The sequence below is a fragment of the Prenolepis imparis genome, unplaced genomic scaffold (assembly GCF_030444845.1).
Source record: "Prenolepis imparis isolate NDT839.2.m4 unplaced genomic scaffold, iyPreImpa1.0 SCAF_2, whole genome shotgun sequence".
Taxonomy (NCBI): Eukaryota; Metazoa; Arthropoda; class Insecta; order Hymenoptera; family Formicidae; genus Prenolepis; species Prenolepis imparis.
The window spans coordinates 7325429-7350039 of NW_028141160.1; the positions used below are offsets into that span (position 1 = coordinate 7325429).

Sequence of the window (24611 nt, forward strand, 5' to 3'; positions counted from 1 at the left end):
TTTTTCCTTCAGCCGTGTATGGCGCTTTTCGAGAAATTTGACAGTAAAACATGCCGCTCTTGTCAGTTTTGCACTGGTGGCTAGTTGTGTATGTGTGTATATCGTTTTTCAGAGTTGCTCCTAGCTTCTAAAAATGCCGAGTCAAGAGGTTGTAACAACGAAAGTTGTGGTCCACCCGCTGGTGCTGTTGAGCGTGGTGGATCATTTTAATCGTATGGGAAAAATCGGAAACCAAAAGAGAGTGGTCGGCGTACTTTTGGGCTGCTGGAGGGCCAAGGGAATCCTGGATGTATCAAACAGTTTTGCAGGTTAGGATTTCCACAAATAATCTACAATATTTCTATAAATATCTCACATGCGCAATATAGGACAATCTTAAAAATGTATCGAAAATTGAAAGTGTTTGTAAAATTTACAATATTGCAAAATAAGTTTCTGCGTTTCAGTACCTTTCGATGAGGATGACAAGGATAAAAGTGTATGGTTCCTTGACCACGATTATCTGGAAAATATGTACGGAATGTTCAAGAAAGTCAATGGTAAAGACTTGCGAATAAGTTCTATGTAATTTATGCGAAATAAGAATTTTTTAAATTATTTTTAATTACAATTTCGTATGTGGGTTTTTAGCTCGCGAGAAGGTGGTGGGCTGGTATCACACCGGACCCAAGTTACATCAAAATGATGTCGCCATCAACGAACTAATAAGAAGATACTGTGCTAATTCAGTCTTGGTGATTATCGATGCCAAACCAAAGGATCTTGGACTTCCTACGGAGGCATATCAAGCAGTTGAAGAAGTACACGATGTACGTTCATATATATATATATATGTATATATATATATATACATTAACTAGGTGTCTGTTTTAAAAAAGATATATAATAAAACTTCTGTCCACAGGATGGTTCCCCTACCTCAAAGACCTTTGAGCACATCCCAAGTGAAATCGGAGCCGAAGAAGCAGAAGAGGTAGGAGTGGAGCATTTATTGCGAGACATTAAAGATACCACAGTTGGTACACTCAGTCAAAGAATCACAAATCAATTACTTGGCTTGAAAGGTCTTCATGAACAAATCCGCGAAATTAGAGATTATCTGCTTCAGGTATATATATATATATATTGATTTCTGGAAGAAGATATAATTCAGTCAGTTATTAATTATTTTATTATCTGTTTATATTCGGAAATTAATTATTTTTGTAGGTTGGCAATGGAAAATTACCTATAAATCATCAAATTGTCTACCAGCTTCAGGATATATTTAATTTATTACCAGATATGACTCAAAGTAGCTTCGTTGATTCGTTATATGTAAAGACAAATGATCAAATGCTGGTCGTATATCTAGCAGCTCTGGTTAGGTCCATAGTGGCGTTACACAATTTAATCAACAACAAGCTGACTAATCGTGATGCTGAGAAAAAAGAAACGGATGGAAAGAAGGACACAAAAAAGGAAGAGAAGAAAGAAGAGGAAAAGAAAGGAGAGGAAAAGGCGAAAGCTAAAAATCAGTGATTGGAACATTTCGCTCAGTTGCGAGATTAAAACTGTTAAAGTTGAGGACAATTATCAATATTCTGTGTGTAATAAGTAAGTCTATTCGCAATTTGTACAGAATTACATCCCATTTATAAATAATGATGACAGTTTAAGTATGTATTACAAACATTGTGATTTCTTAATTAATTCAGCATAATTCTGTGAATTTCCAAAATATTAGGCACAAAGAAGAATAGAAAACTTAACATTTTCATAATTTGAATGTAATGAATGGTGTAGTAAATATACCGAAAAATTTAGAATTAAGACATTTTTACAGAATATTATTCTAATCATAATATTTTCGTGTTTTAATTAACAATCTATTGATATATAAACAATAATACTCTATAAAAAATGAGAGACAACTTTTCATATCTGTTTTCAATATCATTCATTCAATCAATTATTTTAATGATTAGATTCAAATATAATTGATGTTAAAGAAGTGTCCTTTTAAATTGTTTCAGCTATGCTGAGACAATTTAAAATTTATTTTAGTTAACAGCATTAGATATGGATAACATATTTCTTAAGAAATATACAAGTAGTCCCATTAAAAAAAGCGAAAATATTACGTTTTTAATACAATGATTATTTGCTTAGATTTGATAGATTGCTTTATTAATTTGTCATATAAATGATATATACATATATATATATATATATATATATATATATATATATATATTATATAAAACTTACTAAAAATATATAAAAACAAATACACTTACGAGCATGATCTTTGTACATAAATGGTTCTCGGACAAAATATATATAGATACATATGTAATTCAACTGTGTACATACATCGCACGAGATTATTCGTTATACAGCATGCCCCTGTATATGTATAATTTGTGATCTGAGAGATACTTTCATAGAGCGATTCATTAAGAGATTCATTAAGAGATATTACAATGTATATGTTATCTCTCATGAACTCTCTTTCCGCTTTATCTCTCTTTAGCGATGTAAATTTGTCTATTTATAAAAACCATCTACTTTTCTTTCTACAAAATATAAAAAAATCTCTATATTAAGATTCTAAGAGCGAGCAAAAGTAACCATCGATACGCATCGATCTTTACGGCACCGCTGTAAGCTATACCTACGTAAGGTTCCAAATTTGTATCATTGTAATGTTGGAAGTACCAGTTGAAAGGACTGTCGTCTATCACTTTGGCCTCTTCGTCGATGACGAACGCCTCGTTCTGGATTTCAGTCGTCGTGTGATCGACGATCTCGGCGCTTCTTTGGGCGGCGACCGACTTCTGCTTCTCCCGCAATTGCTCGGCATTGTGATTGAGATACGGCGAAGGGACCTTTGTTATCGTGGACCTACCGAGCGGACGCAGATTCCCTACGGGCCCCGAAGACGGTAGCTGACCCCCTGGGATCAGCAACGCGGACAAAGCAGACGGTTCCGCTCCCCGGGGAGTCGCAGTAGTGGTTTCTCGTGGACGCGGAGGATTCGACGTGGAGGATGTCGAAACCGAGAAGTGTGGCACATCTGTTTTTGCCACTTGTGGAGTGTCTGCAATAAACGAAAATTTGTTACAACACACGAGGTATCAGTCGCAATTTTATACATATTTTATAATTTAATCGGTTTTTGATCTAAATAAATTTCCATTTATGGATTCTTGCCATAAATTTTCTAGTTAATTGGGATTAAATGTTTGCAAACCAATATTATTAATTTAATTAATATAATTAATTAAAATATGTTAATTTAATTAATTAAAATTGTTGATTTAATCAATTAATTAAATTGTTAAATTAAAATTTCAATTTTTTAATTAGCAAACAAGAGACAATTTTGCTATTGGTTTGTGAACATTTAAGTTTACTAAAATTTAAATTAAAATTAAAACGTTTGACAGATAAGTAAACGATTACTTATCTGTCAAACGATATAATGACGAAATACCGATATTAAGTATCAATCATTTTTAATATTAATATAATATTAATTAAAATCAAGAAGCATACCAGATTCATCGTAAGATTCAGTTGTGATGCTCAATCGAGTTGAATTCTTTTCATATTCGGATATCTCGATGTCCCAATCTTTGGTACTGCTTTCTGGAGACGGTGCAATCTCCATCCCTGCCGTTACAATATTCTTGGTAATTGTAGCTTTTCTCATTTCCGTCATTATCGCCTTAGGTGTGGTCCAAATTATCCTACTGGCGATTTGCGGTTTCTCAATAAATTTAGCTTCTTCCGAGTCTATTTCTAGACTCTCACTGTCATAAATCTCGGTGGAGACTGACGTTTCTTGCGATGACTCCTCTACAATTATCGGTGCAATACTTTTCGTTGCATTTGACGCGTCAGAACTAACAATAAACAAAGAAAATTAACGAAGGAATTATATAACGAATATCGAACAACAGCAAGTTTAAGCAGTTTAAAATTGAACTTCCAAAAATGTCAAATGTAGACACATACATAAAAAATAGATACATACACAAAATCATTCGCACACCAAGACAAATCGTCCTTGTTTATATTTGGTCTGTAATTTGTATTACGAGTCAGATTTAATATTTTAAGGCAAGAGGTTGAGAAGTTTGAACGTCAAAATAATTTCAAGCATTATTTCTTGATAATGCTAAGTAATATTAAATTTTTTCAAGCAAAAGTTCATCATCAGAAACTACAGATAGGCTTTTATGATAAATATGTTTGTCCTAACTTCCCAGCACCAGCCCTTTTCATAATAAAAGGGGTCAGGTGGTCTGAAACATCCTGTATGTAGTATTTTTTTAATTATAAATCATTAATGAGAATTAATTAAAAGAATCGTGACTAAGAAGTCGACTAAAGAGTCTGGAAAATATTCTTTTTCGTCGGATTATATGTTATTAATTAGATTTATTATAATTATAATTATATATTATTAATTATTAATTATAATTATATTATATTATTAATTATAATATATAATTATATATAATTATTAATTAATTAATTATATTAGAACAACACAAGCGCGCGCTACGCGCGCGCCATTCCTCAATTTTATATAAAAAAGAATGATATTTTTATAAAAAGCTTGTTTAACTCGAATATAATATTTTTTGACAAAAATCAGTTGATAACTGTCAAAAACACTAATTGAGTTTAAGGCATGTATAAAAATATGTGAATTAATTATGCAATGTATAAAAATTCATTTAAATCTTTAACAGAGAACAAAAAAAATAGAATTTTTTACAAGAATTTTTTAATCAAAATATTTACGCTTCTATTAGATTTGCGTGTCTGTACACATCCACCACGCTGCATGTCTCGCGCGAGTCTGACCGCAAGACTCTGAGCAGCGATATTGCCAAACGCAACCTATACATCCACCACGCTGCGCGTCTCGCGCGAGACTGACGATCAGTCTCGCAATCGCAATATCTCGAATCTCGAGAATCAGTCTCGCGTGAGACGCGCAGCGTGGCGGACGTGGGGGCTGCGCTTGGCGATACCGCTGCTCAGTCTTGCGGTCAGTCTCGTGCGAGATGTGCAGCGTGATAAATAAAGTATTATAACATATTATTTACAACATATTACTGTTTCAATATTTTTATAACATATTATTACTATGAAATTTAATTAGTAAATTAACGCTTTATTAATATTTTTTCACAAAATTTAGCTGATTAAAGCGTTAATAATTATAATGAAGAATCTTTTGATAATCGAGATAATTACAACATCGAGACTAATTAAGATTTTATTGACGAAAAGATTTATATATATATATATATATTTATTAATATTTTTTGATAGAAATTAGCTATTTTAAACGTGGTTAATATTTTTGACAGTTATCAGCTGATTTCTGTCAGAAAATATTAATCAAGGATAAAGTATAACGTATTAGTTACATATTATTTTAAAACATATACTACTATTTTAATTTTTATAATATATTATTACTTTGAAATTGTATTAGCAAGTTAACGCTTTAATAATATTTCTTGACAGAAATCAGCTGATTAAAGATTAAAGCATTAATTTATTAATTAAATTTTAAAATAAGAATATGTTATAAAAATTAAAATAATATGTTTTAAAATAATATGTTATAATTCTTTAAACTCGATTAAAATTTTTGACAGTTATCAGCTGATTTTTGTCAAAAAATATTAATTCAGATAAGGCATTATAACATATTATTTACAACATATTGCTATTTTAATATTTTTAACATATTATTATTTTAAAATTTAATTAGCAAATTAACGCTTTATTAATATATTTTTGAACATATATCAGTTGATTAAAGCTTTAATAATTAATGAGAATTAATTAAAAGGATCGTAATTAAGAGACGACTAAAGAGTCTGAAAAATATTCTTTTTCGGATTATATGTTATTAATTAAATTTATTATAATAAAAATTTATAATTTAATTCATAATTCATAATGTATTAATTTATAATGTAAAATACAAATTTTTAAATAAAATTTAGAATATTGCAAGAAAAATTTGGATCACACAGATTCCACTTACTTGATCTTATTAATGTCGAGCGGAATCTTCCGAGGGTTAGAGTTGCTTGAAGCGGTCGATCGGTCGAATGTCGATTTGGTGGTTAACTCCTCTCGTTCCCGGGGACTCGTCCGAGGTTTCCCGGTCCTGGAGACGATCTTTTCCACCCTGGTGACGGTGTTGTTCCTGTTCTTCCTCGGTCGTTCCTCCCGTATCTGCGCATCGCTCGCATTTAATGACTTCGAGATGTTCTCGCGCTTTGCCTCCTGCTTCTCGTACATCAATCTAGGATCGGTGATCGGCACGAATCCGCTCTGAGCACGCGGCAGCGGCACGAAGCCACCCCTGTGAATTTCCGGTTCCGTGGGCGGGAAGGATCTGTAGCGTCCCCGATTAGGTCTGTCCGACGTCGAAGACGACGAGGACTCCTTCCTCTCGGCTTTCCTCTTCGAATTTCCCCAGAGACCGAAGTTCATGCTCGGCAGAGGTAGACCGAAGAAGGTGAAGCCGGAGCTGCTGGGCGACGGTGGCATCATAGGGTTCTTCTTCACCGGTGACGTTTCGTTATTCCTCTGGTTCTGGTACTTCTGCGTTTGCGATGGCGGATGAATGATCTTTACGGGCTGAGTGGGTGGTACGCTGATGGTAGGTGGATTTGACGGCGACAGGAATGTGCTCGTGTCGCTTCCGTTGTCCTGATAGTCCATGTCTTCGGACACGTAATCGGAATCCTGGGAAACGGAAGGCTTCTGCGTCGACGAGTCCTTCAGGTTCATCCACAGCGGCACCGTTTCTGTAACTCCAAACGCTGACAAGTTTCATTGTAATTTAATAATTATTATCTGCTATAGATTTATAAAAAAAATGATGAGAATTAATTGAATTATAAATTTAAAATAGTTCATTTAATTTTTTTGAATTTACTGTGTTATTAATTTCTTTTTTATTTCGGCTATCAGTGATTTACCAGATGAAGAAACCGAAGGCGTTGCGACGTTAATCATTTCGGACTCGCATCCTGGATGGACTGGCTCGACATATCTCTCACGCTGGCAATCCTGACGTGACAATCTGAGTTCCCTGAAGAGAGAACCATCGGCGCATCTAGGACCCTCCGAGGAAGCCTGCTGCAGCCATCCTCGTAGCCAAAGCATGCCGCAAGAACAGGACAATGGATTTCCTTTCTCGGAAATAAGAGGAAGATATAAATACAATGACGTATGGCAAAGTATGCAAATATTGAATTAGTGCTTTTATTTCGAAGAAACCCGACGCGAATTAATATATTTCATCTTAAATAATTAATTTAAAAATAATTCTAAAATTAATTAAAAATAATTGATTTGATGAATAAATTGATTTGATAAATAATAATTGATTTGAAAAATAATTCTAAAATAAATTAAAAATAATTTGATTAAAAATAAAAAAAATGTTTTTATCGATTTAGTTAATATTACCGTCGATATCCAAGACGGCGATGTTCGATCTCAGTCTCTTGAAAGCATTTTCGGAAACCGCGGTCATCCGATTGCTTCGCAGACTCAGCACTCGTAATCTCGGCATATCGTCGAAAGGCGAGCCGTACACGGCGCAAATCCGATTGTTGTCCATCTGCACGCAGAGAAAAAAAATGGCCTATGTAAAACGCGGCCTCGACTATCTCCCCTAATTAACGATGCAAGTATATACGAATAATAATTGTTCCGCCAGCAGAACGGCTGCTCGTCTCGCACCATGGTTCACGCAGGAGTTTCACTCTCGACGAGAAAGTATTCTCTCCTTTATTAGCGAAACGCTTCTCGCGCTCTAGCCATTTTATTTGTAATTTTTTACAGATTGCTCCTCGTGCACGAAATTAATTTTTTCACAATTAATTACGCGAAGAATTGCTTTACACACACACATAATCGCACACAAATATTTTAAGAGTAACGAATATATATTATTAGAGCGAGATTATTATTAGAGAGAATATATTATTAGCGTGAGATATATTTAATGTTTGAAAATTTAGGTGGTGAAATTTTTATTTTTTTTATATATACCTTTAATTCTACTAGCCACTCCATAGCTGCCAGACTGTCGCTCGAAACTCTCGATAGATGATTGTAGCTGAGATCGAGGACCTCCAACGAGCGAAGACTCTCCAAGCCGACGTATTCCAATCCCGGTAGATTATTATGACTTAGATTAAGGAATAGCAAGTGTGGCACGTTAATGAAGGCATTACTGGCGATTTCCTGGATCCGATTTTCCTGTAGTTCCGCGCTCTGCAGCAGCGGTAGCTCGGTGAAAGCGCCGCTTGGAATAGACTGCAAAATTACGTATCAAACCCCCAACTTGTTTAACATCAAATATCCAAAATATTTTTTATATAAAAATCAGACAAATTATTTTAATTTCATTAAATGAGATCTTGATAAACTATACGATTCGTTATTATACCTGCAATCGATTCCTGCCGAGTCTGACAGCCTGCAGCTCCGGTAAAGCTCTGATCGCGTTCCTCTCGATCACCCTAAGATCGTTATCCTCGAGATCGATCAGAGACAGCCGCGGTAATCCGTCGAACGCGCCCTCCCGTAATTCTCGTATGCGATTTCTAACGAGTTTTAGCTCGAGCAAGGACGAGAGACTGCTTAACGTTTCCGGCGATAGAATGTTCAGCTTGTTGAAGCTCAAGTCGAGGACCCGAAGAGCCGTTAAGCCGTGCAGCGATCCGGGTAACTCGGTCAAAGTGTTGTGCGAGGCGTATAGTTCACGAAGATCTCTGCAATCGAGCCTTGTTTTATTTTGGACGCAAAATAAAAAAATTAAACAATCTATTTTTTCCCGAAGAAGACTTTCAAAGATATATGTAAAAGATTGGAATGTCTTTTCAATTTTTCTTGAGAACGTTATTCGGAATATCTTCGACGAAAAGAGGTTTATTGTAAAATCGCAAAATTTACAATTAGTGTAATTAGATTTGTTATTTATGCCTCATTCGTGTTTTTTTTTAGATCGTTTAAATTCAATTAAAATGTATTATATTAAAGTACGCCTTTGAAAAAGTATATTTGCAATAAAGTTAAACTTGATGGACGAGATTAAATAAAATTACGTATAAAAGTGAACCAAGTTACTGCCAAATTAGTCGACACGCCAGGCCGATGCTACACAACGACAAGAAAGAGATATTAGCGTGTGCACGAAGAACTTTCTAGGTACCAATTTAAGAGTGATGCAATCAAAGAACCACGAGTGAAACTGCTTTTCCACTAGAATACGAGAGCACGAGGTAACAAAGGAGGGGAATTTCCATCGCCTCCATTGTTAATACTATACATTACTGTCACTATATATTAAATTTTATGGATCACAAAATGGAAATATAAATTATTTGATATTTTTTACGTGACTTTATATGCAAAAATGTTTGTGCAAAAAACAAATACAAAATAAATAATAAATACCATAATAATAAATTGTCAACACGTTTAAAAATAAATTGCAAATATATATTTTGCTATAAATTTTTTATAATTTAAATTATATATTTAAATTATGATATATAATTTAAATATTATATTATACTAGTAATTTTTTTAAATATAAATATTTTAAATATATTATATTATATATTATATAATATATAAATTTAAATATATATTATAAATATAATATATAAAGTTTAAATATATATTGTATTGCATATTATATAATATAAATTATAATATATAAATTCTTTATATTATTAGAAAATTATTAAAGCTCTTACCTGGTATTGGCGAAGGTAGCGTGAGGGATTTGAGCGAGATTATTTCTGCTTAGATCAATCCTCTGCAATCGCGTATTCTCCTGAAATATATCCGGCCGTAGAACTTCCACTCGATTACGCCGAAGATTCACATCCATCAGCGATTTCAAAGATCGAAAGCTTCGTCCGTGCAACGTAACCAGTCGATTGTGCTTCAGGTCCAGTTGCTCCAGTCTCGAGAGTCCGTCGAAAACACCATCGTCTAAGAGTCTCAGAGTATTATAGCCTAGACTCAATTTTCTCAAGTTCGACAGATGGACCAGCGTGCCGGGTGGAATTCTCTCGATTTTATTCGCACTTAGATCCAACGATCGTAGAGCTGGCAGAGCTAGATCCTGAGAGGACACGACCGGCAGAGCGACGATACGATTCACATGAATGTGAAGGTGCTCGATGTCTTTCGGTAGACCAGGAACCATCTCCAGCATACGATTCCAGCTGACGTCCAGCTCGTACAGATTCGTCAGATGTCGAAAGGTCAAGGGATGAAGGACGGACAAGGCGTTCCTGGAGACGTTGACGTGCTCCAGCGCAGGTGTGCCGAGGAAGGACTCAGGTTCTATGAGTCCGATGGCGTTTCCGCTGAGATCCAGCCGTCTGAGATTCGGTAGATTGTCGAACAAACGCGGCTCTATGTGACGGAAGTAGTTCTCCGAAAGATCCAGACCCTGGAATCAGACATGTCAGATATTCAATTTCGATCAAAGAACGATTTCTAGGAATTAAAATTTTATTTAAAATTGCTTATAAAAGATGCAAAATATGTATGTTCAACTTTTGCTCTTCCATAATGTTTAATTTAATAAAATCTTTACTTTTAACGCTGGCAGATTCCAGAAAGGAGCCTCCAGGAGATTCGACAAGGAATTGTTCTTCAGTCTGAGCTCCCTGAGCGCCGGCATCGCCGTAAACGTCTCTCTCTGCAAAAATGCCAGCCTGTTATGGTTCAGATGAAGTCTCTCCAAAGTGGGATGGCCTCTTAGAGCACCGAAGGGTATTTCCTCTAGCTGATTGTGGCTGGCGTCTAAAAACTTCAACCTTGGAAGAGCCTCCAGCACCGATCGTATCTCAGCCACGTGGCTAAGGTCATTGTTGATCAGCCATATCTCTTCCAACGCGTTTCCCGTTCGATGCGGAAAGAATTCCGGATGGATGCGGTAGATCAGGTTGTGATTCAGGTCCACGGACTTGAGCGCCGGCACTCGTTGAAAGGCCCCGGCGAATATCTCCGTGATGTGATTGCGCGACAGAGAAAGGCGCGATAAGACGGGCAGGTCAACGAAGGAGTCCTCGCCGAGGCGATTGATGCGATTCCGATCCAGACGTATCACCGACAACGACGGGAGATCCATGCACGCCCGACCGACCATACCGGCGTCGACGATCGCGTTTCCGACCAGCGATATCTCCCTGAGCTCCGGCAGATCGATCGCGGCCCGCGGATGAATCCAGTGGATCCCGGAATCGGTGACGTTGATCAGTTCAAGCCGGGGCAGACCACGTAGGAGACCAGCTTCCAGCCTAGTCAGCCTCGGGCTGCCGAATACGTGCAGCTGCTCCAGATTGGGAACGTCGCGAAAGTTCCTCGGGGCGAGTTCCAGCAAGGCCGGGGAGTTGATCTGCAGGTATCTCAGCTTCGGCAAACCAGTGAACTTGGGCAATCGCTTCATCACGCGACTTTGCAACGTCACCGCCTCGAGACCCTGCAGATTCTCCAGACTGTCCACGGGCAGGGATCGCAGATCGGGCTCGACGAGGAACAGTTCCAGCAGGGAATCGTGCAGACCCTCTAGCCAGCCGGACGACACCCTCTCGAGCCGATTGTTCCGCAGCATCAGGCGCAAAACTTGCAGAGTCGCGAACACCTTGCCGGGTAGACTAGGTAAGTTGTTGTTCTCCAAGATCAGTTCGTCTACCGGTTGGTCCACGTAGTGACTTACCGCGTTCAGACCTTCCAGTACCTTCGGCAACTCGCTATGGCTGCACCTATGCGCGAATTTGTTCAGTACATTTTGTCTAATAAGGCTTGAGAGATCTTTCTTAATTTCGGGATTAATAAGTTATCCTCTCATCGACTTGCCATATCTGAATCTCCATGTCGCGCGTCGAGCATCTGCAGGGCAGGATCCTTTCCTGAGGCGGGCATCCGTAATCGGGATCTAACTGGGCACCGGCACCGATGGAACGGAGTGCCAGAAGCCAGCCGACTATCAGAAATCCACCGCCTTCCGAAGGCCTGACCATCGCGCATTTGGACCGTAGTCTACGAGCAGCAGTTCCTCATTTTCTGGAACATGCATTCGCACGCAAACGAATACGAATTGAAGAAACCGAATGGTAAAATAAATCAATCTCTTGAAATGTCAATTATGGATCATACGTTTTAAAATTGGATGACTGAATTTTGTATTCAAAACTCTTCTTTCTCATTATTTTCTATATTAAGTAGCACAATACGAGATTTCTTCATGTTCTTCGACATCAAGAAGCTACTTAATTTATTAATTTATTGCCAAAAGACCATTAGAAAAGTAGAAGGAACGAGTGTCGCGTTTCGACACCTGTATAAGAGTAATTATGGCGCTTCTTCGTCTACGGAGAAGCCAAGTTGGATAGAGAAATCTCGTTGGCGAGACGAAACAACCGATGATTATCGGATTTTAGGCGTTAAGAGCCCTTCACGGGCACGTCACGGTATGGCTCTGTATCCTGGGCGCGACGACTCACGCACCTGTGTACATACATACGCGTGTTGTACAGAAGTCACGGTCGTAGACGACAAAATTGATGCCCCGTACCGTAAGCAAAGTTAAAGACCGCTAGGACAATCGTCGTCCGTAATAATTGCCGTCGCGCGAGCTCGCTCTTGATGTGTCTATATAGTAACGACGAATGGAGAACTGCAGAACGCGTCTCGTTTATTTCAAAATTCGCACCTCGAGGAAAAAGAAAGTCGGAGAGATCGTGTGCGTACTTTATTAAACACGCAGCGCTCGTTCGCTTAATGAATTATCGAAAAAACACGTATCGAGAATAAAACCATGAAGTTGTAATAAAGAGTTGAAGAATTATCGGATAACATTTCACTCTGCTTCCTCTACTTTGTTTATTAGCAAAGAATATATCGAGTTGATTCATATATAAGTTTTGTTTTGCTTAACAAACTGAATTTATCTGTTTTAAATTATTTGCAATTTTGATCTGTTATGTGTTCTCCAATATTAAGTACAACTTGGTCCCATTTAGATGCTAATTTTCTTTCTCAAAGAATTTTGGAAATTTTGATGCAAAAAACTTTTTAAGAATTCATCAATTTCAGCATTATTGATATAAGAATTTTTTCCATTTAATGAATCTTGGAGTGAACAGAGAGAAAAGGTCCAGGGTGCAGGGAATAAAGAGGATGAGATAGAAGTGACCACGAAAGCTCCAGAATTTTTTCCTGGATTATTTTAGTTGCATGTTGGTCAGACGTTGTCGTGTAGCAAAATTACATGTTTGCGATTGATGAGAGCTAGTCACTTTTTTGCAATTTGTCTTGTGTTCACTGATGCAGTTGCTGCACGCATACATCTGCTGTGATTAATTAATTTCGTCTTAAAAATTTATGATTTCTCAGAAGAAGTAATATTCAATAATTATTTATAGTGAAACTTATACTAATACTTTGGGATAATATTTACTATAATATTTTGCATAATCGTCAGAAGTGAGAAGAGTAAGTCGCGATTAAGGTGAGAAAGATTGCAATTTGGCGTGAGTCTGTGTGTGTAGAAAGATAAAGACGTTCACCAGAGAGGAGATCTTGTCACGAGGAAACGCGAGGATTTCGTAATACGCCAGTCTTGAAGAAGAGGCAAAACAATCGGACGGCCTGAAAAGTCATTCGCACGTGAAAAACGTCGATATAGCGCGATGCGCGATATACGAATTCGAGATCGAGTCTTGTTGCATCAGTAGAAAGAGCCGTCTCTGACGCATTTGCTTCCGCATTTCGAGATCATCCGCGAGTATCTTTCAGGCTTAGATGATAAAATAAAAATCAATTGCATGCTGCAGTTGCAAAGAAATCATTCTCATCGAGATAAGCGCATAGTTTGCATTATGAGTGGAATGGAAAATCTGAGGATAAATCTGAAAATCTATAAAACTGAGTATTGAAAGTCGCTGTTAATTATTTTGCTCCGATTTATATTTATACAAAACTTTTTTAATGCACGATAAGAAAGGTAATTGACTTATTATTGGTTTATATATATGATATTTATTAAAAAAAAAAAACATTGCATTTTACTACTTTTGAAAAATACATTCTGATAATTGTGCAATTAATTGTTCTCCAGTTCCATCGTTATCATTGTAATTACGAATTTCGATCAAACAATAAGGCACAATGAGAGGCAATTTTAGTGAAAGTGATTCCCACTTCCTCGATATTTTGCCGTCATTGACCCCCGAGTGTATTTCTTATTTTCTGAATGATAATTTCGCGTCGTTATGTAATTGCACGAAAAAGATTGTGCATTTTTTTACGAAGATGCAACCATTGAATGCAATATGCGAATGTCTCGAAAACAGTACGAAAACTTTAATTAAGTCAATCAAGTAATGGATCTCTAATTAAGTTTTGCGAAAAATATCTTAATTTGTTCTTTTAAAAAATCCTTTGATTTATACAGAGGACTTATTCTAAATAAATTTTTATCACTATGTTATCAAAATTGATTAGAGCCAAATGACGAGAGAATGTGTTTGGACCGACTTTTCCATCAAAATTAATTTTAAAAAATGTCAAATTTAATATAAAATTCTGTACTTTCGCGTCTACAAGATGTTTACCTTCTATATTAGCGTTGTTCGCCAAAATGCCTCGCTTCTGCAAAATCCTGAAGAATCCTACGTAATTTTTTTTTCAGTAAAAAAAAATCACGAAGAAGAAGAAATGTATTTCCACTCAATCTTTTCGTGCGTCGAAGTGTTTTATTTTCAGAGCGATGCTTAACTTTTATTTCACCACTTCGTTTTATTAAACACTGTCTCCCGAGTCTCGCGAGTGCGGTCTCTTCGTGATCTCGTTACGGGCGCACACTAAATGCACCGAAGAGGCTGTTCGCAAAAGCGTGGTGGTCTGCACAAACTCGAGGGAAGAAGATGACGGCGGGAGGGACCCGAGGAGAATTGCGAAGCGCGTGTCCAGCCACCGTGAAGACACGCTTCCAGGAAATTCTTCCCTTTCCCCACGAATATCACCGATCGCTGAATGCAATTCGGCATCGCTGAAAAATCTCCTTTCTTTCGTTTTCCCCCTCGCACACCTGATAAAGCATCTGCTAAAATTGAACGCACCCCCCAATCGTATAGATCATATAGATCGAAATCTGAGAAAAGGAAGAAATTTTCAAGAATTGTAAAGTCAATTACTAGTTAATTATTGCAATCTACAGATAAATTGCTGGATTTTTTGTTTGATAAAAAAGCAAGATTACCTTGATTTTTTAAATGACATCACCGTGTTTTTTTAAAATAGTGATATAGAGGATAGCAAAACATGAGTATATACAATATCATTTGAGAGAGCGGGCATTCGTTACTCAATAATGTTTTCACCACAAATTCCAGATTTTTTTGGTGGAATCTCGAGTGGGAGAGTCGAAAAGCTCAGCAAAAATTTTAGCTTGTGGTCTGCAATTTAAACACAAAAATATCATACATGCAATAGAGATGAATATAAATTGCGATTGTTTTATCCTTATACGTAAAGATAATCTGCCGAATGAACAATGTAGGAACAATGTAGTGATATAAAATCCCCTGTAGAAATTGCGATACTTCATATCACTTGTCAGACAAGTGGACTTTCGAAAACACGACTGGGAAAGTATCGTAATCACATTAATAGAAATATAACAGCGTTTTGTCATTACGGACCACAGTTTAACTAATTACAAGTACGTATGCGATGTAGAAATCTTGAACAAGGAACTTATCCATAGAAATCGATTGATGTCGGAGATGATATTCATTAAGAGACAAAAATCACCTCCAGAATGACAAGAAAAGTCTGCACGCTTATCTCGGTGGTGAAAAATTTGTTGAAAGTTTAAACTCAATATTGATGTGATTGACTTAGAAATTGATGTTGATGTCTTATTCCAACTCATAATAAAATTTAGTGCAATGTTGCTTCAGGATTACTTATATATATTCAACTGATAGTTCTTTAGGCGATGAACTGTCAAATGTTTGGAATTGTCAAACATTGTGTGTTTAATGCTTTTGAGCAACCGTGGCCAGGTAATTCTTTCCGGAGAGAGATTTGTTGCAATCAACCATCGGGAATGATTAGAGAATGATTAGATAGATTATTGAAAGTCGTAGACATTCTTTATCTTGATTCATTTGCTGATGATGGTCTAAAACAGGAATCGAAATATATATTTAAAAAATTAATCAATAAATTTTCATTAAAAGAAAAAAAATCTGCGCTTTGTTAATTTTATCACGCATTACTTTAATTTATTTAATCTACATCATTATTATCTTTAATTTATTTAATTTATATCATATTTAAATCTATATCATTATTTCACCTGTAAGTATAAATTTAACTTTTAATTTTATTCAATTTAATTTAATTTAAGAATTTATATCCTGCATATCTATAAAAGATGAACAATATGTTATTATAAAAATTCCTTTCAATCTTCTTTTCATTTTTCCTGTCGACCTTCGTATCTTAATATTTATATAGCATTTACGCATGATTTTTTTGTAATACTCTGGCGTTTGGTTTTCTAGATGTGAAACTTATGGCAATACCCGGTTTAGACCCAGCAAACACAGAATATAACTATTATATAATCTAGAAGTAACACGCAATATAACACGAGTTATACATTATTAATATTTATGTTACATAATTTTTTTTTGTAACTGCAATATAATTGTGTTTTAAAACGGTTATATTTCTTTGTTATTTACTGGTTATAACAGTATAACAGCAATATAACTGAAATATTACACGTTATATAACAAATGCTACATTAACATTACTTTAATATTACATAACATATGTAATATTTTATGAGAAATGTTACAGCAATATTCCAAAAATAACAATATTCAGTAATCATTAGTTCTTTCATTTACCGCTATGCGACGCGGGATGATCTAGTATTTAAATTTCAGTCATGAGAATTATATAAAGCTTACAAAAAATGACTATTAAGATTAAAAAGATTAAAAAGTCTCGAGACTCGTACGAGGAAAAGATTGTCTCGTTATTGGTTCGTATTGCCCAAGCCTCCATCAATTAAATGCAAACAAACGCCATAGAGAAGTAAATGACATAAACGATATTCTGAATTTAAATTTTAACTCGATTTCTCAACAAAAAACTAACTGTACTTGACAACAGATATTTAATTGAACTAATAGATATGTTAATTTATTAGTAAAAATATATGTTATCTGTTAATTTATGTTAATTTATCAATATGACACGATAAAATCTATACCGGTTTTGAAACGGGCTGTGATATAATGTGATATTATTGCTCAAGGCTCTACCAGTTGTTTATCAACCACCAACGAAGGAGGAATAAATCCTTCTGCTCTTTACAAAATTTTCTAAAAAAATATTCGCTCTTGATACACTTTGTAATACTCTGTGAATGACATTTTTTTATATAATATCTTTCTCGTTCCTCAAATAAAAATTTGTCGTGGAAAATAATTAATAAAAGATCTGTTATCTTTTGAAAATCGTGCTGTATCATTTTATAAAATAATGTTGTGCAAAAGTATTATTCGAGTCTCGTATTCCTTCGCGAAAAGCATTCGCAGAAGTTTCCACGTGTCCGGCAATCTTAATCACGAAGAAACCGATGGAGCCAAGTGCATTAACACAAATAAGACAGTTAAACCGCCGAGGATACTGATAACAGGTAAGCACGATGCAAATTAAATAATATATACGTGCTTTCGATGAATTAATCTAACAATTAATCTATCAAATTTACATAATTCGACAAATTTCTCTAATTGATACTATGATTGAACGATCAAATGCACTCGATTATATTCGTGTATCTTTTATTTTATCATGCATAAAGAAAGTAACGGATATTATTTAATGAAGTTTATGGCACGATATGATTAAATAATATATATACATACATATACTTGCTTTCGATTAATTAATTTATCAGTAAATTTACATAATTCGACTCTAATTGATGCTATGATTGAACGATAAAATACACGCGATTATATTTGCATTTTTTATTTTACCATGCATTAAGAAAGTAAGAGTAACGAAGTTTATGGCATTAATTAATTGATTCATTATTGGATATGATTTGTCCAAGTAAAAAAAATATTTCATAAATCAAATTACATGCTTGTTTTCTTCTTCATAACTTGAGATTTTATCGAAAAGTGTAGTCTACAGGGACAAAATAATATCACACTCTATTTGTTTTTAAAATAAAAAAAAATGCAATATCCTTTATCAAGGGAATACAATTTTTCAGGGGGTCTCGGACAATTAGGGACGGAATGCGCAAAGTTGCTTCGTCGGAATTATGGTAATGAGAGCGTCATACTGACGGACATTATCAAGCCTACGGAGGAGAGTCTGGAGAACGGACCCTTTATTTTTGCGGATATCCTCGACTTCAAGGGTCTGCAAAAAATCGTCGTCGACTACAGGATCGACTGGCTCATCCACTTCAGCGCTCTTCTTAGCGCTGTCGGCGAACAAAACGTACCTCTAGCCGTCAGAGTTAATATCGAAGGTGAGATGATCTAAATGATCATCTACCTGTATATCTAGACGAGCAGCAGAAGCTTCGAAACTCGAAGTTTAGTAGTGCTTGAAATAAAAATATTTTAGAAATAAATTTAAGACATAGGTTTGTGCACAAAAATCTGTGTCCTCGGTATTTGATTATTAATTAAATAGAGGACTATGTAATTATGTTTTTTCACTCCATTTAATAGAAGACGTGAATTTTCCTCGTACGCGTGAAATAACTTTCCGCGCACTGCGTCCGAGTGAAATGGAATGTTGTGCCGACGAGTGAATTTTGTCATTACGGTAATAATTCTAATACGAAGGGAAGAAAGTTCTCCGGGAGAGAAAGCGAGGAGACGAGCAGTAGTCGAAACGTGATAGATGGTATCGCGTATTCCTTTGCGACTCGTAGATATACCTGAAGCAAAAAAAATCGACTCTTTTATAATCAATATAAAATCATTACAATTATATATATAAATATGTCCTTTAAAAATATTCAAAATATCGGTGTATCTGTATATATTTTTTTAATCTTTCTATTTTAAAGAATTATTTTGTCCCCTTGCGATATAGGAATGCACAACGTCATCGAGTTGGCGAAACAATACAAGCTGAGGATCTTCATACCGTCGACGATCGGCGCGTTTGGTCCAGATTCGCCGAGGAATCCGACTCCAAATGTCACGGTGCAACGACCACGCACGATCTACGGGGTCAGCAAGGTCCATGCCGAACTTCTGGGAGAGTATTATCATCATCGGTTCGGCCTCGACTTTCGGTGCCTTCGATTCCCCGGCGTGATCAGCTCTGATCCACCCGGCGGTGGAACCACAGGTAAGAGAATGCTGCTTCTCCTTCATTTAAATAATGTACAGGATGTTGAAAAAAAAGGTAAAATATTTTAAGGGGACTTAATATGCCAAAAACAAGTCGAAAAGTCTTAATCAATTTGGGTCCGCAAATAAACTTGCTTTTGATGAATTAATATTATCTAATTGATTAAATACACATAATTATATTCGCATCTTTTATTTTATCATGCATTAAGAAAGTAACAATATAAATTATCGCCCATTTTATGTGTAATCTCGACTTCGACGTATAAAATTAAAAAACACGAAAAAAAATTGGAATTATTTTTCAAAACATATATAATCTTAATCTAATTATCAAAGACAATGTTAATAAATGCGCGGCGTGAATCTTATAGATGGATGATTAAATAAATAATACGTTTTTGCATCACAAACATGTTTTTATTCTTTTGCCTTAGTATTAATTAACGTATGAATGTACAGTAATTATTTATGCATAAAAGATTAAAGAAAACGTTGTCGCGTCTTATACGAGTTTTTTTTATCGAACGATTTTACATGTTTTTACACTGTAATATTGAAATGAGATGTTTTTCAACTAAAGAGAGCGTCGCGATGCTTTTGCGTGTTCAAGTTTTTCGAATCGCAGTCAGATAATCGTGTTCATGCTTAAGGAACGCTTAATATCGCATATAAAACAGGCTGATAACTGAAAATTGATGGTGGCTTTTACCTTCTTTAGTGAAGAACTAGAGCATTAATCGCGATTAAGTTAACTGCATGATGATGAATTGTATATGTGTATGTCTGTACGTGTATCGTTTCTCAAGGACAATGCATATACTCATATAAATAATGCATCGAGTCTCGATCTCTGGTTCGTGAAATCGTTTTTTCCGTTTTCCTTAATTTCCGATGCATAAAAGATTCAGCATTCGCACATTAACGTTCGAGACGAGATAATGTAAAAACATGTTTTTATATAAAAACACATCATTTATTCTTTATTCGATCGTCCACCTTCTTTTCTACTCTTTGCAAATCGATCGAAGTCTTTATCGTTAAGAAAAAAAAAAAAACGTGAATTCCATTCAGAGAGAGAGAGAGAGAGAGAGAGAGAGAGAGAGCGACTGCAAGTTTCTTTAAAAATCTTATATGAAAATCTTATATGAACCGGAATCGAATATTAATTTTTATTAATTTTTGGCTCTTCTTCGAATATTAAAAATCGATTCTTTATACAGCCACGGAGCCTATAAAATGTGCACTTATATATTATGTATATTAAATAAAAAAATTTGCAGGATTGTCTGTTTGGTATAAAAGTAATCTGCATACAATGTACTATTGAAAAAAAAAAACAAGAGATGAATTTTTGGCTCTTTTTAGAATATTAAATATCGATACTTTGTAGCCGCGGAATCAGCTGATAACTGTCAAAAATATTAATCGAATTTAAAGAATTATGACATATTATTTAAAACATATTATTATTTTAATTTTTCTAACATATTATATAACATATTATTATTTATATATTATTATTTTAAAATTTAATTAGCAAATTAATGCTTTAATCAGCTGATTTATTCTGTCAAAAAATATTAATAATAAAGCGTTTATTTGCTAATTAAATTTTAAAATAAAAATATGTTATAAAAATTAAAATGATAATAATGTTATAAATAATATGTCAAAAAATATTAATCAAGTTTAAACAAACTTTTTATAAAAATATCATTCTTTTTTCTATAAAATTGAGGAATGGCGCGTGCTTGTGTTGTTCTACATTCTAGTAGCAACTTGAAATTTTGGAAACATCTAGTCTGAAGTTTTACATTCCTCGTTCTTTTTTTTCATTTTTTAATAAGCATCGCATTTTATAAATTTTTTGAACCACTCGATAATAAATCTTCCCTTGTTTTTTTATACCTTTCACAGATTACGCTGTCGCGGTATTTCACGAAGGACTGTTGAACAAGAGGTACGAGTGCTATTTGGAGCCTCATACTAGACTGCCGATGATATACATTGAAGATTGCCTGTCGGCGCTCTTTCAGTTCTTGAATACACCTGACGAATTACTCCGTAGACGAGTTTATAACGTCACAGCCATGAGCTTCACTCCCGAGGAGCTGTTCAACGAGCTCTTCAAGTACATACCAGATTTAAAGATTACTTATAAGCCAGATAAACGACAATGTATTGGTACGTATGTAGAGCATGTGTGTAAAGAGATATTTAAATGTTTACAAATTTCATTATATATTTTGTGACGCGTGATTTCAGCCGAAAATTGGCCGCAAGTTTTCGACGACAGCGAAGCGCGAAGGGATTGGGGCTGGCGACATAAATACGATTTACAGAGGCTGGTGAAATCGATGGTGCGAGACGTTAGCACGAATTTTCTACCGAAACACCGATTGAAAGAAGTCAATAGCTATGTATAATTGTACAAGCTTATAAGTAGCTATTGACTTCTTTCGATTTGTGCACACGAACTTTATCATGAACCCGACTACTGAAATTCTGGTCGAAAGAAGTCAATAGTTAATGCTGTTAATTGTGTAAGAATCAAAACACGTACGCACATTTGATGTATCTCTATATTACATAAATTATAAGCGCAGTATTTATTACAAGGTCGACATAGTTAAATAATTATTGATAAAAATATTGATAAATATGATAAAAGATATATTTGGAGAAATTCTGCAAAGTGGATCCAAAGAATATGTATAAATGAATTTATACAGAATAGATATTTGCTAACTCTTTTGATCCAGATCTACATCCATAAAATCTGTAAAATCATCATCATTTAGCATTTCCGCGATATTTACTGGAGTCATTTTAGTCTTCTTCGAAGGCGTACAGTAATTTGTTTTCTGGACTTTTCTCAAAGGTGTGTCGATTGTATCTACGTTTCTCGAAGGTGTACTGAATTTGTCGTTTCTCTTTGGCGTGCCAGTGAAATCCGAATTTCTAGAAGGCGTAGAAAATCTATCACTTTTTCTCGAAGATAGACCTCCAGGAGTTCCAACTGTATTTTGAGAGAATTTATCTTTGTTGTCGAAATCTGCAAATAAAATGTTATAAGAACATTTTAATCATACAATTTTTTTCTAATTTTTTTACCTGTGCCATTACTATCGTCTTCAGTTAAAATTGCACGACTTTCGGCAAAGTATGCGTTTGGATGTAGAAGTGGTTTGCTTGCTGGTTTGTTGTGCGTAACTTCAAAATATTTGGCACATGCTAAATGATATTGTCCATCCTTGGCCAAGTCCAATATTTCGGTCATATCTAAAATACAGTAATGTTATAACACATTTTTTGAACGTGTAAGAATGTCGTACAGTAGAAAAAAAAATAAAGATTCTTACTAGAGGCATATACACCGTAACTAGTTAACTTTTGGCACAACGAATCACGATCCATATGTCTGAAAGGACATCCATGATATTCTCCAGGCCCGACAGAGCTAGATATAATTTTCTGGCAGCCGTACGGCGTGTAATTCGTCTGCCTTCCCTCTTTACCGAAGTAGTGCCTAATAGAATATGCATATTTTTTGTCAAATGCACCTCCGTCTGTCTTTTTCGAAAATGCATCTCTCCAGAAACGTAGAGCATCTTCCAAACTCACACCTATACCTTTCAGAAATAACCCGTATTGCATACGTCCTGAGTTTTTCAAGTGGTTATTGGTGTAAAGTGAATCATGAAGTGTTCTCATGCATAATGGATACGACGTTTTGGACAACTGGAATTTTTATAATATACATGTATATAAAAAATTAAGCAAATTCAAGGAAATTATATTTTTAAATCAAATGATGATTGATACATACATCGTGCAGTTTATCGATGGGTGTAGCTGTAGTCGACCACACAACACGTGCCATTCCAGAGAAAGCTGAAGGAAGACCCGTTAAGTATCTGGTCAGTCTTTCATCATCAGATATATTATTGTAAAGGATCTTTGCGCTCTGCAAAAATATACAATACAAATTAATTGAATATAATCTTTCTTTGAAATTAAATATTATAGAAAAAGAATGCTTATATACCTCTAATCCTGCGATCAGATTCTCTCTGAAATAACTGATGAATACTGAACTCAGATCCAAATGAGTGACGTATGCCATCCCTGCTCTGAGATATACCTTACGTCCTCTGACTAAATCAATGACTTTCTCAAAAGGCACTTTATAAATATCTGCGATATCTATGTTGCTAACTTTCCCAGATGATAAGACGAGTTCTTCTTTAAGCTCCAGTTTTTCATTTTGTGAAATCTTAAAGAATATTAATGACTAAATTAGAATATATATTACATTATAATACATTATGAAAAATGCATAAATAAAACATACAGGTACGCAATCCATGTTACTAATACCCAATAGATGTTCGATGCCCTTCTTGTCTAAGGAGCTAAATCTTAACTTAAAGAATTCAACCTCCTGATTAATGAACCATTTAGTTTGCTCCACATTATGACAATACACAAGTCTCAAAATAAAATGGGAGGTGTGATCTTTCCTCCTAGACTGCAAATGATCCTCCAACTGTGGATTAGATCCATCAGCGTACAAGAGATTTGCGTAGTACTTCAGTCCATCAGATTTCAAAGAATCGCACAGTGCTTTCTTGCGATCTTCCACAGTTTTCAGATCACTTCTACAGTTTGTTGTCTCGACCAATCGTAATGCTGCAACAAAGTTGACAGTTTATTTAGCAATTAAGCTTTATTATCCTGATAGTTTGCACGTGTGAAAAATATAGTCACCTTTCAATCTATCAAACCCCAATTCTTGAAACTCTTCCAATGACATTTCACCTACCGGGGGTAAATCGTACATTTGAATGTCATGAGGATAATCATTTTCGCGACCGTTCGTATCCGCGACAGTATGACGTCTGCGTGTCTTGTAATCCATCTTAATCAATCCTTGCACAGTTTATCATACTTTGCACTTTATGCTAACAGAAAGGAACCCTAAACCTTTAACCTAAGAGCAATTCCCGCCATTTCTCGGGGACACATGTCAAGTCAAGTTCAGTGCTGTCATCTACATCTGTACTCTCTTCTTCTCTCTCTCTCTCTCTCTCTCTCTCTCTCTCTCTCTCTCTCTCTCTCTCTCTCTCT

General features: G+C 35.3%; 4 protein-coding genes across 5 annotated transcripts; 2 read left to right on the forward strand and 2 right to left on the reverse strand.

Moving 5' to 3' along the window:
* Positions 1-64: 64 nt before the first annotated feature.
* Rpn8 (regulatory particle non-ATPase 8) lies at positions 65-1897 on the forward strand. Its single transcript, XM_083058584.1, has 5 exons — positions 65-308; positions 447-539; positions 631-809; positions 905-1108; positions 1210-1897. Exons 1-5 carry the CDS (start codon positions 134-136, stop codon positions 1519-1521), a joined length of 963 nt encoding a protein of 320 aa, XP_082914710.1. The 5' UTR covers positions 65-133; the 3' UTR covers positions 1522-1897.
* A 341-nt stretch (positions 1898-2238) lies between these two features.
* Atk (artichoke) lies at positions 2239-12143 on the reverse strand. 2 transcript variants are annotated; one of them, XM_083058575.1, is made up of 10 exons: positions 11923-12143; positions 10658-11828; positions 9804-10510; positions 8489-8813; positions 8089-8355; positions 7501-7654; positions 7008-7220; positions 6062-6848; positions 3541-3890; positions 2239-3082 (listed from the first exon to the last, which is right to left on the reverse strand). In XM_083058575.1, the coding sequence occupies exons 1-10, from the start codon at positions 12084-12086 to the stop codon at positions 2580-2582; spliced, it is 4641 nt and encodes a 1546-aa protein (XP_082914701.1). In that variant the 5' UTR covers positions 12087-12143; the 3' UTR covers positions 2239-2579. The 2 variants fall into 2 exon arrangements, with proteins under 2 accessions (XP_082914701.1, XP_082914700.1); XM_083058574.1 differs by lacking the exon at positions 11923-12143 and having other exon boundaries at positions 6062-6833; positions 10658-11512.
* A 5283-nt stretch (positions 12144-17426) lies between these two features.
* Positions 17427-22136, forward strand: Tdh (L-threonine dehydrogenase). The gene is made up of 5 exons (XM_083058557.1): positions 17427-17788; positions 18377-18640; positions 19216-19476; positions 21399-21665; positions 21747-22136. Exons 1-5 carry the CDS (start codon positions 17632-17634, stop codon positions 21905-21907), a joined length of 1110 nt encoding a protein of 369 aa, XP_082914683.1. The 5' UTR covers positions 17427-17631; the 3' UTR covers positions 21908-22136.
* An 89-nt stretch (positions 22137-22225) lies between these two features.
* On the reverse strand, positions 22226-24504 carry LOC145948946 (DNA primase large subunit). Its single transcript, XM_083058555.1, has 7 exons — positions 24252-24504; positions 23836-24173; positions 23530-23757; positions 23311-23448; positions 22844-23222; positions 22596-22763; positions 22226-22536 (listed from the first exon to the last, which is right to left on the reverse strand). The coding sequence occupies exons 1-7, from the start codon at positions 24400-24402 to the stop codon at positions 22226-22228; spliced, it is 1713 nt and encodes a 570-aa protein (XP_082914681.1). The 5' UTR covers positions 24403-24504.
* Positions 24505-24611: the final 107 nt, after the last annotated feature.